Raw genomic sequence first — 19,029 nt, forward strand, 5'->3', positions numbered from 1 at the left:
AAGTTATGATGCATAATGTCATCTGTGGTAGGCATTACATCATGGGCCAGTACGGGCTTTTGGTCTCTCGCGTTCGCTTGCAAAAATGTTCAAATGTGTGTGAAATCTCATGGGACTGAACTGCTAAGGTCATCAGTCCCTAAGTTAACACACTACTTAACCTAAATTATCCTAAGGACAAACACACACACCCATGCCCGAGGGAGAACCTCCGCCGGGACTAGCCACACAGTCCATGACTGCAGCGCCCTAAACCGCTCGGCTAATTCCGCGCGGCGTTCGCTTGCATATCAACTGATGTTGCTTCGCACATCGCCCGTCTCTCGTGGTCGTGCGGTAGCGTTCTCTCTTCCCACGCCCGGGTTCCCAGATTCGATTCCCGGCGGGGTCAGGGATTTTCTCTGCCTCGTGATGGCTGGGTGTTGTGTGATGTCTTTAGGTTAGTTAGGTTTAAGTAGTTCTAAGTTCTAGGGGACTGATGACCTCAGATATTAAGTCCCATAGTGCTCAGAGCCATTTGAACCATTTTTAGCTTCGCACATCTTTCTACATAACTCTGTTGATTCTGGCACGAAATGCCTTTGTTTACTTGACTTCAGTGTGGTCTGTTGTACCTTATGGCGCTGTTGTAGTGTAGCCGCACTAGAAGTAATATGTACAACCATTCTGTCGTTAGTTCAGACTGCAGTCGTTGTGTGCGATATAATGTCGTGCTCAAACGGTGAAAACGCAGATATGCACCTCTTTTACAGCGCAGCGGAGGCAATGCTTGAGTAGCGACGCGACGGTGCATGAAAATGCTTCCAAACAGAAGAGTACCAAACCAAACTTTCACAGCTGTGGACAGGCGTTTAAGGGAATATGGCATTCGCGGTGTACGACGGTTATGTCGGCCTCAGCTGGATGAAGTGGGTTTGAGAACATCCTGGAAATGGCATATGAATTTCGACCGTCCTATGAGTGCCACTGTACGGGTTCCTCAATAAATGAAATTCCACCTATTTCAGTATTTCGCCTGGAGAAGGTACAGGAGCGGACACCTGTAGATTATCTTAGACGTCAGTGGTTACTCAAGCGCCATACTGCTGTTCGGTCGTCGGTCGCTGTTTACAGATGAGAGCCTCTTTACTCAAGCGGGTATCGTGAACGTTCATAACATGCACGTGTGGACGAATGAGAATCCTCACGTAACTACAGTACGAGGATATAAAGATTGTTTTGCAGTGAACGTCTGGTGTGGTTTAGTGGACAATAAGTTTCTAGAATCGCATGTTATTCCACAGCTATTGACTTAAAGAGTGTATCGACAGTTTTTGGAACATGAACTGTGTGGTCTGCTTCATGATATCCCACTCGCCACACGAACCACTTACTATGTTTGCACGACGTTGCCCCTGCACATTTCAGTCGGGAGGCAAGAGAGTATCTCAATGTCTGAATGTTGCTTATCCTGATAAGTGGTAAGTCGTGCGCGACCAGTTGCTTGGCCCGTCAGATCCCCGACCTTCTTCCTTTGGAGCCATCTCATTGAGCTTATGTATGGTATTGCAACTACAGCAGTTAATAGAAAACGGCTGTGCCACTGGGCAGAATGATTTAAACGGAGTCTGCAACACGTCGAGCACATCACTGTTTTGTCTACATGGACATCGTTTTGAACATATTGTGGGGTAAATGTACAGTACGTAGTTATGTTGAATTCCAGGTCCCTCATTCTCGTTGCTTTCTGTGAAGAATTATTTTTTTTTTTTGTGTTGCACTTGTGATCCCTACTGTACGGCATTACTCTGAAATAAAGTAACTTCAGACAAAATTTTATTCAACATTTTACTCTTGTTTTGATGCATACATTACACCCACGAAGTTACTTTGTCATCGTCCTATATACCGGATAGATACGATTTTTCGTAATTTCTGACATGAAAGATGGTTTTCGTAATTTTCTAAGTAGTTTTTCGCGAAATGTACTGCGTCTTTCATCGGATGTGTGTCGCTTTAGATTTTTCAACATTTTTCTCCCAAGTTAAGCAAACCTGTGACCATCCACAACGCCCGTCTTCGATACCCCTGATAGACTGACATTGTGTGTCCCTAATACACTTATACGTGCCGTAAGAGTGTTTCGTATACAATATCTCTTCGTCACAAACTGAAGTTTCCCAGTCTCCTACTAATTAATCGTGGCCTATCATTCACATGATCGATAACTGCACTGTCGTGTTTACACTTCATATGGTTACCTCCTAATATTAGTCTCACAGAACTAACTCCACTTGTGACTCATTAATCCTGTAGTGAAACAATCTCGTGCTTTTATATGTCGTCAGTGTATTCAGAGTTTTATTTCCCTACATCATTAAGCATTCCCGTACTATCATGTCGACACAAATTTGAATATTACTGCAATTTTTACTAAATGGAATCTCGCATAGATAACTGCATCATATGCGAAATGACAAATTTTATCCACTACATCAATAAAGTATAATAACAACAGCAAGGATCATATTAGACTCTCGCGTGGCAAGCCCGATGTTACTTTAGTGCCTACAGATGACTCTCCATTGGATAACGTGGTACGTCCTGCATGTTAGCAAAAAACGGTTGGATATCCCATTGCAACGCATTTTCCTGACAGGGCGTTGACATGACGATATAACCAACCTAGTTTCTGATATCCATGAACTGAGGATATCGTTTCCGAATAGAGCTAGTTGTTGTTTTAAAATCCACCCTGATTTCCCTGGAGGATGCTATTTCTATACGTACACGTTATAATGTAATATTTGAAATCATGTGGTGCTTGCTTCATATTTGTTGTCGAGGCTATTGTATACGGTGCTGTTACATTAACGTGACCACCGCCTACGTTCGACGTCAACGTGCAATAACCACTCATAGAAGGCACGTGGCAGCAGTAGCAGTGGAGGGTATTTAAAGCAAATCTGGAGAACGCGGAAAACAAAGCAGTCGCTGTCGTAATTCGGAAACGGAGTGGTTTATCTGACGTCCAGTACGGCATGATCGTGACCTTTGGACCAGGTCTGCAAAACAGTTCGCATGCCGCCGTGGTTAAACAACACAGATCAGCCCGATCATCATGACCACCGATCTACTATCGATATAAACCTGTACAGGCGATAGCAGCGTCACCTGGCGAGGAATGACTGCTAGTCAGACACCCGCACGGTGCATGTAGTATCAGTGAGTGTGCTGTCAGTCTATATAATTGAGAAGGCTCACAATCTATCTGAATTTGATTGAGGGCAGATTGTGATGGCTGGAGGCTCGGCACGAGCATTTCGGTAACTATACGACTTGCCAGGTGTTCGAGGAGTGCTGTGGTGAGTGTCTTCAACGCGTGGCGAAACCAAGGTGAAACCACGTCCATACGTCGTGGGATAGGGTGGCTACCCTTCATGGCAGATGTCGGGCATCGTAGGCTGGACAGACTGGTGAAACAGGACAGGTGGCGAACTGTGGAGGAACTAACTCAGAATTTAATGCTGAGCAGAGTACTAGTGAGTCCGAACATACAGTACACCAAACACTTCTAACGATCGGTCTCCGCAGCCGACGTCCCATGCGTGTGCCAATGTTAACACCACGACATCGGCAACTACGACAGATATGGGCATGTGACCATCGGCACTGGATGTTGACGCATTGGCAGGACGTTACATGGTCTGATGACTCCCGATATCTTCCTCATCATATCTATGATGAGAGGGCGCGAACCCGTCGTCTTTCGTGGTAAGAGCTCCTTGACACCAGTAATTGCGAACGGAGACAAGCTGGAGGCTGCATGATGCTCTGGAGAACATTCACGTGGGCATCCATGGGTCCAGTGGAGTTTGTAAGGCACTATGGCGGCCAAGGAGTATCGCTCGCAAATTGCAGACCACGTGCACCCCTTCATCATGATCATGTTTCCCGAAGGCAGTGGCATTTTTTATCAAGATACTGCGCCATGGCACAAGTCCAGGAGTGTGAAGGAGCGGCTCGAGGAACGCAGTGGAGACTTCCAATTGATGTGCTGGCTGGTCCCCAGCTCTGATCCTGATCTAACACATTTGGGATGTGATTGGATGTGGCGTCAGACCTCGTTGACTTGTGGGTGCAGATGTGGTGCCAAATCCCTCCAGCGACCTACCAAGCTCTCATTGCTCCCGCGCCACGCTCTTTCGCCGCTGTTATCCATGCCAAGGGTGGACATACCGGATATTAGATAGGTGGTCATAATGTTCTGGCTGATCAGTGTATACAATGCATGGAAAATGGCGCTATCGAAATATGACGCCGAGACAAAAGTGGTGCACCACAAGCCATAGATGACCGCGGTAAACGACGCCTCCAGAGATGTGTAAGGGCAAATAGACATTCAAATGTTGAGCAATTGACCGTCCAAATGTACCAAGGTGCTACTAACAGTGCCTCCTCAATGACCTTTCATAGGACGTTGCTGCGTATGCGTCTATGCATCAGGTGTCTGGTTCACGCACCCACGCCGACTACTGTTCATCAGCGACGAAGGCTGGGATTTGCACGCCACTATTGCAACTGGACGTCCAACGAGTGGCAACAGGAGACCTTTTCAGATGAATCACGTTTTATGCTCCATCGGACAGACTGACGTTGGCATGCACGGCGCGAAACTTCTGAAATTAAGCACCTTCAACCAGGTGAGAGCATTATGGTCGTGGGGCAGCTTTCGTGGCATTCCTTGGGTGATCTCGTCGTTCTAGAAGGCACAATGGGTTAACAGGAGTATGCAACTATTCTTGGGAACATGTCCGCCCTTAAATGCAGTTTGTTTTTCCTCGGCAAGATGACATCTACCAACAGGACAATGCAAGGTATCACACAGCTCACAGTAAACGTGTATGGCTCGGAGAGCATCAGAATGAGTTTACCATACTTTTTTGACCACCAAACTTCCCAGATTGAAGCCCAGCCGAGAATCTGTGGGAGCACCTCGATCGGGCTGTTCGTGCCATGGATCCTCAACTGAGAAATCTAGCGCAGCTGGCCACAGTATTGGAGTCGGCATGGTTACATATCCTTGTCGATACTTTCTAGAATCTCACTGACATTCTTCCTGCGTGTCACGGGCCGTAAAAGTCGATTTTTCGGGATTTTGACAGGTGATCACATTAATGTAACTGGACAGTGTTGCTTATCGCCTGTTAACCACTGAGCGATCTATCACGGTTGTCATATGAGTCGCAATCGGATATTGTGACTGAGAATTCACAATGGAATAGAGAAGAATTGAAGATAATACCGGTAGCAGGGCCGGCCGAAGTGGCCGAGCTGTTCTAGGAGCTGCAGTCTGGAACCGCGCGACCCCTTCGGTCGCAGGTTCGAATCCTGCCTCGGCCATGGATGTGTGTGATGTCCTTAGGTTGGTAAAGTTTAAGTAGTTTTAAGTTCTAGGGGACTGATGACCTCAGAAGGTAAGTCCCATAGTGCTCAGAGCCATTTGAACCGGTAGCAGGATGCTGGTTTATAAGAAATGCCTTTTGTTCATCCAAGGGAGAGATCGTCCCCTCTTGATTATAAATAACGCTTCAGCATTACGGTAGGAGTAACATTATCAGTGCGCGGCTGTTCTCGACAACAAACTTTCGGAACTAATGTGCACATGGTAGCCTGTGACTCAGTTCTCTTTACACACCAACTACAGTTACTGTGATTGCAGTTTTAGAGAATTTTGTACGATTCTATAGCACAGTAGCTCCCTTTTTTCCACCAATTTGATTATTCCCCTTCACAGAAGTGATTGATGCAGAAGTGCACTCGAACCTAAGAGTGCCGGTTGCATTCCGCCGGTGGAAGAATTTCCGTCCTTGGGATCTGATTGGCATAGAGATAAGATACGAGGACGTGCAGTTCTTAATCTCTGGACAGTGTACCAATTCGCTGGCTGAAATTCAAAATTACTCCAGAGAGTCTTTCATAGTGGGGGTAACTGGAAGCGATCCAGTCCTCGAATGGCACGTTAATCTCTGGCACCCCATCGGCTGCGTGACGACAATGTTACACCCTGCCTTTGGTTTCGCCCCGTTCTCATCAGCAACAAATAACACCTCATCCTATACTTACTCATAACAATATTACATTTAACAAATATTGGCGACAGTTATCAACATACTGCAATACTCATTAGACACACCATCATCACACCACAGCGAGGCAACGCCAACCATCTGCATTAGTATCTTATTCAGGACGTTAATGCGACACTTCAGCGCTCATTGAAAGGATATAGATAAACTTTTACTTTCACACTTGAAACTGACTCTATATGAAATGATCAGAATCTGACGAAACCCATATTTAAGATTACATTTCAGTACAAATGTGTTCCTAAAGGAGATAAAATACAGATTTTCTAGCGCAAGAAAAGGGTAACTGAAAGATAGAAATTTAAGGCAGAATTTAAGTACGAGGAAGTATTTTCTTAAGTTATTCGTCAGAAGTGTAGCCTTGTACAGCAGTGAAACATGGACGATAAACAGTCCAGGTTCGGAGAGAATAGAATGTTTTGAAATTTAGTGTTACAGGAGAATGCTGAAGATTAGATGGCAAAGACGCAAAGCTAATGAGAAAGTACTGAAGTGAATTTGGGAGAAAATAAATTTGTGGTAAAGTTTGACTAAAAGAAAGAATTTTTTTACAGGACACATCCTGAGACAACAAGAAATTTCCAGTCTGCTAAGGGGTGTAATGTAGAAAATAAAACTTCAAAGGAAGACTAATGTTTGCCTACAGTACGTAGGATTAAACTGATTTAGATTGCAGCATTTACGTAGAGATGAAGAAGCCTGCACAGGTTAGACTAGCGTGGAGAGCGGCATCAAAGCGGCACTCGGAATGAAAGTGTCAGCAACAACGAAATGGTTAGAAACATATTTTAACTTATTTATCAACTCACAGAAATTTGTTTTCCCAACTATGATCGGATTCGTTGAAATAATTCATTTCTAATGCTGACATATTATTACACTGCAGATTTCTTAAGAAGCTTTCGATAAACTAATAAGTTTTGTGCAATAGAGTCTGGCAAGCGATATTATTGACAAATAGTGAACTCTTTCTGAGCTAATGTCTTCTGCTCTTGCTCTAAACCTGAGTCCAGTGCGTTGGAAAATAAACAAGTCGTAATGCAATACCTGATCAACAGTACACGGTCACATATTAGTAGATATAAATGTGGGGTGTCTGCATACTCACTCTTTATGACGATTTGAACTCTGCTGGGGACACCTTCGGTGTCTGAATACCTGTGCTAGGAATGGCAGACAATTTTCTCTTAAGAACAGAAACCACAGAAGGTTGTGATGTTGGACGCTGGGGTCTGGAGCGAATTCGATTTTCTTATTCATCCCAAACGTGTTACATTGAGTTCAGGTTGGGAATGTGGCAAGGGCAGTCCATTCCAGGAATGTTACTGCGCACAAACCATTGCAGCACAGATGCTGCTTTACGACAGGGTGTTGTCATTCTGATACTGACAATCATTCTCTGCAAAGTATTCCTCTACTGTATGCAGTACAGAATGTACTATGTGTTCATGTCCTTCCACATTAAGCTACACTACTGGCCATTAAAATTGCTGCACCACGAAGATGACGTGCTACAGACGTGACATTTAACCGACAGGAAGAAGATGCTGTGATATGCAAATGATTAGCTTTTTAGAGCATTCACACAAGATTGGCGCCGGTGGCGACACCTACAACTTGCTGACATGAGGAAAGATTCCAACCGATTTCTCATACACAAACAGCAGTTGACCGGCGTTGCCTGGTGAAACGATGTTGTGATGCCTCACGTAAGGTGGAGAAATGCGTACCATCACGTTTCCGACTTTGATAAAGGTCGGATTGTAGTCTATCGCGATTGCGGATTATCACATCGCGACATTGCTGGCGCGTTGGTCGAAATCCAATGACTGTTATCAAAATATGGAATCGGTGGGTTCAGAAGGGTAATACGGAACGCCTTGCTGGATCCCAACGGCCTCGTATCACTAGCAGTCGAGATGACAGGCATCTTACCCGCATTGTTGTAACGGATCGTGCAACCATATCTCGATCCCCGAGTCAACAGATGGGGCCGTTTACAAGACAACAACCATCTGCACGAACAGTTCGACGACGTTTGCAGCAGCATGAATTATAAGCTCGGAGACCATGGCTGTGGTTATCCTTGCCGTTGCGTCGCAGACAGAAGCGCCTGCGACGGTGTACTCAACGACGAACCTCGGTGCACGAAAGGCAAAACGTTATTATTTTCGGACGAATCCAGGTTCTGTTTACAGCATCATGATGCTCGCATTCGTGTTTGGCGACATCGCGCTGAACGCACATTGGAAGCGTGTATTCGTCATCGCAATACTGGCGTATCAACCGGCGTGATGGTATTAGGTGCCATTGGTTACATGTCTCGGTCACCTCTTGTTCGCACTGACGGAACTTTGAACAGTGGATGTTACATTTCAGATGTGTTACGACCCGTGGCTCTACCCTTCATTCGATCCCTGCTAAACCCAACATTTCATCAGAATAATGCACGACCGCACGTTGAATGTCCTGTATGGGCCTTTCTGGATACAGAAAATGTTCGACTTTTGCCCTGGACAGCACATTCTCCAGATCTCTCACCAACTGAAAACGTCTGGTCAATGGTGGCCGAGCAACTGGCTCATCACAATACGCCAGTCACTAATCTTGATGTGCTATGGTATCGTGTTGAAGCTGCATTGGCAGCTGTACCTGTACACGCCATCCAAGCTCTGTTTTTTTACTCAATGCCCAGGCGTATCAAGGCCGTTATTACGGCCAGAGGTGGCTGTTCTGGGTACTGATTTCTCAGGATCTATGCACCCAAATTGCGTGAAAATGTAATCACATGTCAGTTCAAGTATAATATATTTGCCCAATGAATACCCGTTTATCATGTGCATGTCTTCTTGGTGTAGCAATTTTAATGGCCAGTGGTGTATAAATATGGATGGAGGAGAAATTGATTCTCATCTCTCTGTGCGCTGTTTGATGAAAAGTATTCTGAATAACGAGGGATTGAGCGGTAGATGCCTGTAGAGGCGGAGCCGCTGGTATAAAACGAGGTGGCGAGTGTTGCCTTGTCAGTAGAGAAGCAGTAACAGCACAGTGGGTCGGTCGGGAGAGCTCACTGACTTGGAACGTTTACTACCACTGGATGTCACCTGACTAACAGATCAATCAGGGACAATTCAGCAATTCTAAAGCTGCCCAAGCCAACTGTTGATGATATGGCTGTAAAGTATATGCCAAGGAAAACCATAGCTAAACCACGACCAGACAGGCCTCATATAGGCCTATTGACAGGGTCTGTTAAACACTCTAGAGGATGGTTGTAAAAAAATCGCATGAAATGATCAGAAGAAAATATTCGTGGGTCCAAAGTGCTCTCAAAAGTCCGATTAGCGCAGTGACTGAGCGTAGAGTGTTGAAAAGAATGAGGGAGAATGGTCGACCAGCTACTCATAAGTCACAAATTTGTATAGTCGGCATTGAGGAACGCTTGAGCAGGTGTGAAGACCGATAACACTGGACACTGTGGACTGAAAATGAGTAATTTGGAGTGATGAAAGACGCTGTACTCTGTGGTAATCCGATGGAAGTGTTTTGGTTTGGCGACGCCTGGAGAATGTTACCTGTGATCATGTGTACCGTCAACAATGAGGTAGGGAGAAGGTGGTGTTACGGTATCGGGATGTTTTTCGTGGTTAGGGTGCGACCACATTACTGCACTTAGCAAGTACACTTCTGGCCATTAAGACTGCTACACTAAGGAGAAATGCAGATGATAAACGGGTATTCATTGGACAAATATATTATACCAGAACTGACATGTGATTACATTTTCACGCAATTTGGGTGGATAGATCCTGAGAAATCAATACACAGAACAACCATCTCTATCCGTAATAACGGGATGGATACGCCTGGGCATTGAGTCAAATAGAGCTTGGATGGCGTGTACAGGTACAGCTGCCCGTGCAGCTACAACACGATACCACTCTTCATCAAGAGTAGCGACTGGCGTATTGTGACGAGCCAGTTGTCGTCCACCATTGACCAAGCGTTTTCAATTGGTGAGAGATCTGGAAAATGCGCTGGCCAGCGCAGCAGTCGAACATTTTCTGTATCCAGTAAGGCCCGTACAGGGCCATCAACATGCCGTCGTGCATTATCCTGCTGAAATGTAGGGTTTCGCAGGGATCGAATGAAGGGTAGAGCCACTGATCGTAACACATCTGAAATGTAACGTCCACTGTTAAAAGTGCCGTCAATGCGAACAAGAGTGACCGAGACGTGTAACCAATGGCACCCAATACCATCACGCCGGGTGATACGCCGTATGGCGATGACGAATAGACGCTTCCAATGTGCGTTCACCGCGATGACGCCAAACTCGGATGCGACCATCATGATGCTATAAGCAGAACCGAGGACCATCCGAAAAAATGATGGTTTGCCATTCGTGCACCCAAGTTCGTCGTTGAGTACACCATCGCAGGCGCTCCTGTCTGTGATGCAACGTCAAGGATAACCGCAGTCCTGGTCTCCGAGCTGGTAGTCCATGCTGCTGCAAACGTCGTCGAACTGTTCGTGCAGATGGTTGTTGTCTTGCAAACGTCCAAATCTGTTGACTCAGAGATCGAGACGTGGCTGCACGATCCGTTACAGCCATGTGGATAAGATACCTGTCATCTCGACTGCTATTGATACGAGGCCTTTGGGATCCAGCATGGCGTTCCTTATTACCCTCCTGAACCCACCGATTCCATATTCTGCTAACAGTCATTGGATCTCGACCAATGCGAGCAGCAATGTCGCGATACGATAAACCGCAATCGTGATAGGCTACAATCCGACCTTTATCAAAGTCGGAAACGTGATGCTACGCATTTCCCCTCCTTGCACGAGGCGTCACAACAACGTTTCACCAGGCAACGCCGGTCATCTGCTGTTTGTGTATGAGAAATCGGTTGGAAACTTTCCTCATGTCAGCACGTTGTAGGTGTCGCCACCGGCGCCAATCTTGTGTGAATGCTCTGAAAAGCTAATCATTTGCATATCACAGCATCTACTTCCTGTCGGTTAAATTTCGAGTCTGTAGCACGTCATCTTCGTGGTGCAGCAATTTTAATGGCCAGTAGTGTAATTGTTTTCGTAGGTTTCATAATGTTGACCTGCGTTTGCAGTTTGAAACATGTCATCTCCCTTTCCTGAAAATATCCAATTTCGAGTGCTTTGTCTTTAGTGAAGTAGTTTATGTCTGAATGATTGTCTCGATTCATGTAAACATTTTGAAATTACGTAATGGTCGCCCTTCGCTGTAAAAATATTTGTTTAGAAAGCCCACTATTCTCATTTTGGCCGTGCGGTCACAGTCAACTCGGATGCTGCAGAACTGTGCTTCGCCACATGTCGAAGCCTTAAAAAATATCTCACGTATATACATGTCAGATATTATTTTAGGGTTTCGACATGCGCTGAAACACCATTTTTCAGCATCCCATTTGACAATGGTCACATGGCTGAATTTGCAACAAAGGGTCTCATAAATAAATAGGTTTACAAATAAAGGCGACCATGATGTCACTGAAAAAAATCTCTACGATTTGTCAGCAGATACAAGTACACAAAGGAAAATCTATACAGCCTAGATATTTCAGAAAAACGAGACGTTTCCTTCATAGGGAAGCGTTTCTTGTTGTCAGGAATCCGTGACCTTCCACGTTAATGGAACTGACCTAGCAGTAGTAATGCCAAGCCTCTAAACAAAAGAGACATACTGTATGCAACAGTTCCTCGAGATCAAAGAGGTGTCCAGCTATTGCACTTGTATTCTGGAGGAGCACGCTCAATCCTCCGTCCAGTCATTCCAATTTAGGTTTTCCTTGTGTTCAGTACAACATTTCACATGATATGGTAATCATCTGAAATGGCATCAGTGGAAGGTAAACTTCTTTCCTAAATTATATGGTCCGACTTCACATCGAAAAAGGCTTATTCACTACTGTCTCCATTATTAGTACACACACCAAAAAATTTTTGCATCAACCCAGTTCCCAGAACTCCTGAAAATAGACGTTGACTGTGGATATTGTATCACAGACACAGTCCCTTTGACTGTTCAGAAGTGTCACTTACCCCGCCCAAAGATATCAACAACCATGCATGAGCAGCGCCTACTAGACGGAGGGGGTGCGACAGCCAATCAGTTCCAGTCATTCCACCAGGAAGGAGGTATACGGCTCGTGTTGTCTGTAGTTCAACCATGCCTAGATGGGCAATACCGCAGTTAGATCGCATCCGCACTGTTACTTTGTGCCAGAAAGGACTCTCAACAATTGAAGTGTCCAGGCGCCTCGGAGTGAACCAAAGCGATGTTGTTCGGACATGGAGGAGATACAGAGAGACAGGAACTGTCGGTGACATGCCTCGCTCAGGCCCTCCAAAGGCTACTACTGCAATGGATGACAGCTACCTACGAATTATGACTCGCAGAAACCCTGACAGCAACGCCACCATGTTGAATAATACTTTTCGTGCAGCCACAGGACGTCCTGTTACCTCTCCAATCGTGCTCATCTTGTGAATGACTTCCTTCAGGATAACGACATCGCTCGACTAGAGTGGCCAGCATGTTCTCCAGACATGAACCCTATCGAACATGACTGGGATAGATTGAAAAGGGCTGTTTATGGACGACGAGACCCCCAACCACTCAGGGATCTACGACGAATCGCCGTTGAGGAATGGGACAATCTGGGCCAACAGCTGAATTCCTCAATCATTGTTGGCCACATGTCCTACAGTTCATCTCTAATGATCTCGTTATCGTAGGAAACGTCTATCCTTCTCGGGCGAATCTGATAGCATAGTTAATGATTTCTACCCCGCCGCCACTTGTGAGAGGACGCTAGTAAATACACTACAGACATATACTAATTGCAACTCGAAATTGCTTGTAGGTATCTGGTGCGTTCCATTGCTTTTCACGTACCATCTTGCCTCCTTCGTCACAGATGCGAGCCTTTGAACATAGCGCTCCACTGTAAACGTGTTCCCATGTCGACCCAACGATATCCTCCGTTTCAACTGCGCTGGGCTCAGGATCATCGAGACTGGAGAGTGTATCAATTGAAACGTTTCGCCTGGGCTAATGACTCACATTACTTTCCACACCAGGTCGATGGTTTTGTCCGCAAAAGCCGTCATCCAGACGAAACATGCCCCTCGCGTCTCTCCGCAGACGCCTGTTGGAGGGAACAGTATTATGCTATAGAAGACGTTTACTTGGCTTTCCATGGGACCTGTGATAGGAATCGGAGACACCATAACAGCTGTGGACTACGTGAACATTATTGCGGACCACCTGCATCCCTTCATGCTTGAAGTCCTCCCTGACAGCGATGGCATATTCCAGCACGGTAACTGCCCCTATGACAACCAGAATCGTGCTTCAGTGATAGTGAATTCACGTTGCTGTCTTGGCCACCAAATTCGCTTGATCTGAACAGGGAGGAACATATCTGGGAGGCTATCCCACCTACAAATACCTGCCGGTAACTTACGGGAATTGCGTGACCTGCGCTTAGGCATTTGGCGACACATACCTCAGGGACCTACCAAGGACTTTTCGAATCCAAGTGACTCAGAATTGCAGCTGTATTGAGCTCCAAAGCTGGACCAACACGCTGTTAAACAGGTGGCTCTGAGCACTATGGTTCTGAGCACTATGGGACTTAACTTAGAACTACTTAAACCTAACTAACCTAAGGACATCACACACATCCATGCCCGAGGTAGGATTCGAACCTGCGACCGTAGCGGTCGATCGGTTCTAGACTGAAGCGCCTAGAACCGCTCGGCCACTCCAGCCGGCTAAACAGGTGGTCATAATGTTTTGGCTCGTTAGTGGATGTATAAGGATTATATCTGTATACTTTACAGGGCTGCAAGGCACAGGCAGACTAACTCAGGATTGAATGACATTCTTGACCATCTGGGTCCGAAGATCGTTCGAGAGACAGCCGTGAAACAAGTGGCCATTCTTTCCCACTACTCTTTACCCGTCGAGCTTGATGTCATATGAATATTAGACTGAATTTCTTAACTGAATGGCATAAATCTCTTGTTCTCTCATCTTTGCTTCATATACGAATTGACCATAAACAGTAAGCTGTTTTACTTATTGAAAATACCTTCCATTACGTGTCTATCATAAATTTTCTGAGTGGATACGATTCAGTATAATAATGTCCATCTCAGTGCACCATGATTGCCCGAAGGATTTTTTTTTTTATTTACTGGCTTTCGGACCGTGCCCATACAGCCATTTCAACAGTGGAATATCAGTTACGATGATAGGAGCGTAAGGACTACACAATAGTCAGGGCCTGAGCGGAGAAAATCTCCGATCCAGCCGAGTATCGAACCCGGGCCTCTTTGGTTATCGATGCCCCAACTGTTGGTCTGCACATTTACATGCTGTATTCGGGCTACACTATGAAGTCTGAATTGACGTCGCTCTGCAAGCACCTTCTCAGGTATTTCCCACACTCATGCTGATCTAGTCCGCGAATAAAGACTCAAGCAAAACTTAAGAATCTTACAAACAGGTTTCTTTAGTTGACTTATCACTAAAAAGAAGTCAGTGTAAGAGGGCGTTTAGTGGTTGCGCCCATAAGATTAGGAAGTTCTTGGTTTAGTCCTCTGCGGGTTGTGGAGAGGTTCGTGAAAGTTGAAATGAATTTTCGACTGATACCTCTGGTAACAATTTGTGGAGGAAAAACAGGTCAACTGTGGTATTTAAGCCAATCTTCTGGTTAGATTGATTAGAGCTTAAATACCTTAAGCTGTCTCAAATGACAGGGATATCAAATGGGTGATTAAGTAGAGATAAGTAAAAGTACTGTGACTCTCAGAAGCAGATGCACTACGTTGCTAGTTGTCGGTTACATAATGTACTTCGTAATTTTTACAATCATATTACTTCATACCATATTTTGCTTCTCGGCCAGTAAGTGTCTAAGTTACAGACAAAGTCTGTGTGTGATAAATTATCTGGTAACAATCGCCAATTGGCGTTAAATGCCTCAGTGCAGAGGTGCGCAAGTAAAGCTTCCTTACATACGAAACAATCGCATCGTGCGAAAAAACCACGTGCGAAGGGCATGCCACTTTGACACATAATGAAACCGATATTTTTAGTACAAGTATTGCTTCATATCGGTGTGATTTCAGAGGTTCCACCCACAAAATACGTCAAGAGGAATATGAATCATTATTTTTAAGCCCCATAGACTGAGGAAGGCATTAGAACAGCAGCGAAATGTGTTTTATGTGCCGCACTATTTTGCAACGTAAGACAGTGGATGTAATGTCTGGTGTAAACAAATTCGCGTTTATTACACTCAGGAATACTACTGCTTGAGGTCAACGTTCGCTTTCTAAATACGCAGGATTTTAAGCATGATACATATGTCGATCGTTTCCTGACTAGTATATTTGTCATCAACACATATTAATGACCTAACAAAAGATACCGTAAAGTGTAGTCATCTTTACTGACTCTTCGTACGGCATCATGTTTACGTTAACAAAGATTTGCTTTCTACTTTTCTTCACCAACGGTCAGATCAAGTGCTCTGAGGTTACGATCTGTGAGAAAGGTGACCGCTACCGTAATATTTTTCATATACTTCAAATAAAGAGTTACGCCGAGCAGTGATTCGACAAATAACTTCCAGTGTTTTATCTGCTGCATCAAATTAGAGGGTTTGTTGATGTTACATTTCGGGTACGGACGCAAAGCCTGCTGCTTCACCCCACCTTAGAGGAGCGCGCCGCTATTGCGTCAGGCAGGGAAGTGCAGAGGAGGCATGCGCTCAGCTACTGTTTGCTCGACAATATTAGCGGGGAGCAGCGCGCAGGTGACTCACCACGCATGCGGCGGTCATTCTGATGCATGTCTTCCCGTCGGCGAGCCGTCTGTCTGCGATCATGACACTCCTCGGACTGACGCTGCGCCGCGGCCGGCCGGGGACCGCGCCCCCTACCCCTACCTTTACCCCTCACCCCCTCCCTGCCGCCCTACCCCTTCCGCTTGCGCGCCGCTGCGTCTGCGCACGCACCGCCCCCGCCGCTGCCGCCCCGGGGATTCACCGCACGCGACCGCACTTGCATTTCCTCGTTCGTACTTCGGAATTACGGACGCGACAGCTGACAAAATAATTAAGTTACATAAGAGCTGGTATCAATTTCACAGACACTACCGAACTTCGTCTCTCAAAGAATCAACAGCGATACAGGAAAAACCATTCGTGCGCATCGTAGCTTGCTTCATTCGCACACTACATCTTGTAAACAACAGAGGCAGGTGTACAGGTATATTACTTCTTGCCAGATTTCCGAAAGGCATTCCACCCTGTGCCACACTGTCGACTACTAACTAAATTGCGACTGTATGGCGTATCTTCGCGAATATGTGAATGACTCGAGGGATATTTAACTAATGGAACACAGTACGCTATACTAGACAGTGAACTATCCACAGAAAACAAAGTAGCATCGGGTGTGAGCCAATCAAGCGTAAAACACTTCAAATGGCTCTGAGCACTAACCTAAGGACATCACACACATCCACGCCGGAGGCAGGATTCGAGCCTGCGACCGTAGCGGTCGCGCGGTTCCAGACTGTAGCGCCTATAACCGCTCGGCCACGCCGGCCGGCAAGCGTAATAGGACCTGTAATGTTTCAGTATTCATAAACTACTTATCAGAGAGATTCAGTAGCAGCTGACAATGCCGTTGTCTGCTGGAGATTGTCGCCGTTTGACGATCGTTAAATACCTTTGAGAGACTTGTACAAAACTTTCACTTCTTTTAGGGAATCGCAGCTCTGTGTGAATAAATGTATGATAATGGCTAAAACAAAGGGGAAAAGCCCGATGATGGTATCTGATTCCAACATTATTGATGAACATTTTGAGTATGTCAGTCGTATAAGTATATAGGGATAACACTAAGAAGCAATATGAAACGGGACGATCACGAAAAATCAGTAGACTTATAACAAAGATTTAAATTTGCTGGAAGAAGTTTTGGGGAAATGCAAAGCATGTATAGAGGGAACTGCACACAAAGCGATAGTGCGATCTGCTTTAGAGTACTGTTCCATCGTGTGACGTCGCTGTCAAGTAGGTATGGCGTCAGCCGCCGAACGAATTCAGAAACACTTTGTTAGCACCGTCGCTTGTCGGTATTTATTTATTTATTTATCGTATGGCATTATCATCAATCAGGCAACGGCCTTGCCCAGTGGATACACTGGTTCCCGTGAGATCACCGAAGTTAAGCGCTGTCGGGCGTGATCGGCACATGGAATGGTGACCATCCAGGCCGCCATGCGCTGTTGCCATTTTTTCGGGGTGCGCTCAGCCTCGTGATGCCAATTGAGGAGCTACTCGACCGAATAGTAACGGCTGCGGTGAAGAATGCAATCATAACGACGGGGAGAGCAGTGTACTGATTCCGCGCCCTCCTATCTGCATACTCCACTGAGGATGACACGGCGGTCGGATGGTCCCGGTAGGCCACTCGTGGCCTGAAGACGGAGTGCTTTTTCATTATTATCAATCACATTAATGACCTAAGAATAAAATTCATAAAGAAACATGTAAGTTACAAATATAGTTGATTGGACTATCAGCCTTATTCAGATAGTCTTTAAATTTTCCTGTATAGGCTCTTAGCGAACATGTCAAATACATCGGAATTTCTTGAGATTCGCAGTTACAATATCTTCTCAAGCTTTCTTCCACTATTTGTTGTTTTTTAAGCATATAGCTTCCACAAGTGGTGAATGCTTAGAGCGGAGTCGTTTCATATTTACTTAATCAGAGAACTAATGAAAAGTAAATTGTTTCGAATTTTTCTAAATTCCATAAGAAGTACTTGTTGTCGTCGCAGATGTTCAAAAATAGTTCAAATGGCTCTGAGCACTATGGGACTTAACATCTATGGTCATCAGTCCCGTAGAACTTTGAACTACTTAAACCTAACTAACCTAAGGACATCACACAACACCCAGTCATCCGTCGCAGATGTGGTGGAGGTAACTTCATAATGATTGATCCCTGACTTTGAGCTCATATTCTGGTCGCATCACATGACGAACATCGATATGTTATACCTTGCCGGAATCGTGGAAATGTCTACTTCTATTTGGTGTATGAATATTACATTTTAGTTAAAAAGTGGGTGGCATACGAGGTAATATTTAATACCATTTCGACAATTTTTTGGCGAGTACCAAATTTGAAGAGTCATAGAAGTCAGACTGCAATTAGAAGAAAAATTTCCTTTGCACAGTTTAAAGAGACAATCATACTCCACTTCCAGAAGAACTGATGTTGCTTTCCAATTAGACGTTTTGTCCTAATAAGGGTGGGTACAGACAACTGCAATTCGCCTATGTGATACATATTAACTAGACGAAAAGTGTATATGCAAGCTCTGTTGTTGCCTTTCACAGCTGTTCTGTTTCTATGCATTAAATCTACATAAAGAGCTAATATCACATCTTTAATTTATTTGATTTTGCGTTTCTATGCGCCGTGTGCTCACATGTGCCGGACCTTTGAACAGTATTTCCACTTCATTCTTCATTGTTGCAGTGTTTACTTCTAGGCTTCCCGTCAAATAGGAAATAATCGTGCTCCCATTCGCTGCTGTGTACTCGTGTGAGACAGTGCTCGTAACAAAATTAGTTGCCTTGTACTTGTGTGAAGCCATGAATCATTTACGGAGTTGTGAAAAGTGCATGGTGACTAGCGCACGTGTTTACTTTTAGGCCTAAAAAGAACAGGGCGCGAGCAGTTCCGTATCATAGCCAGTAATGAGAACGTCTGAAAGTCTCTGTATTAATGAAAGTACAGTGAAGCGAATTTCGAGAGAATATAGA

General features: G+C 45.1%; 1 protein-coding gene across 2 annotated transcripts in view; it reads right to left on the reverse strand.

Annotated features, from left to right (window-relative positions):
- Positions 1–19,029, reverse strand: part of LOC126298679 (b(0,+)-type amino acid transporter 1) — a 634,347-nt gene that overhangs the window by 542,236 nt on the left and 73,082 nt on the right. The window contains exon 1 of one of the 2 annotated variants that reach the window (XM_049990113.1): positions 16,007–16,085. The exons of the other annotated variant lie outside the window; for it this stretch is intronic. Coding sequence (XP_049846070.1) covers positions 16,007–16,034 — 28 coding nt within the window. The 5' untranslated portion in view covers positions 16,035–16,085. Of the gene's footprint in view, positions 1–16,006; positions 16,086–19,029 lie in introns of those variants that run through there. 2 annotated transcript variants of the gene reach the window in all.

This window comes from Schistocerca gregaria, chromosome X (genome assembly GCF_023897955.1).
Source record: "Schistocerca gregaria isolate iqSchGreg1 chromosome X, iqSchGreg1.2, whole genome shotgun sequence".
Lineage (NCBI taxonomy): Eukaryota > Metazoa > Arthropoda > Insecta > Orthoptera > Acrididae > Schistocerca > Schistocerca gregaria.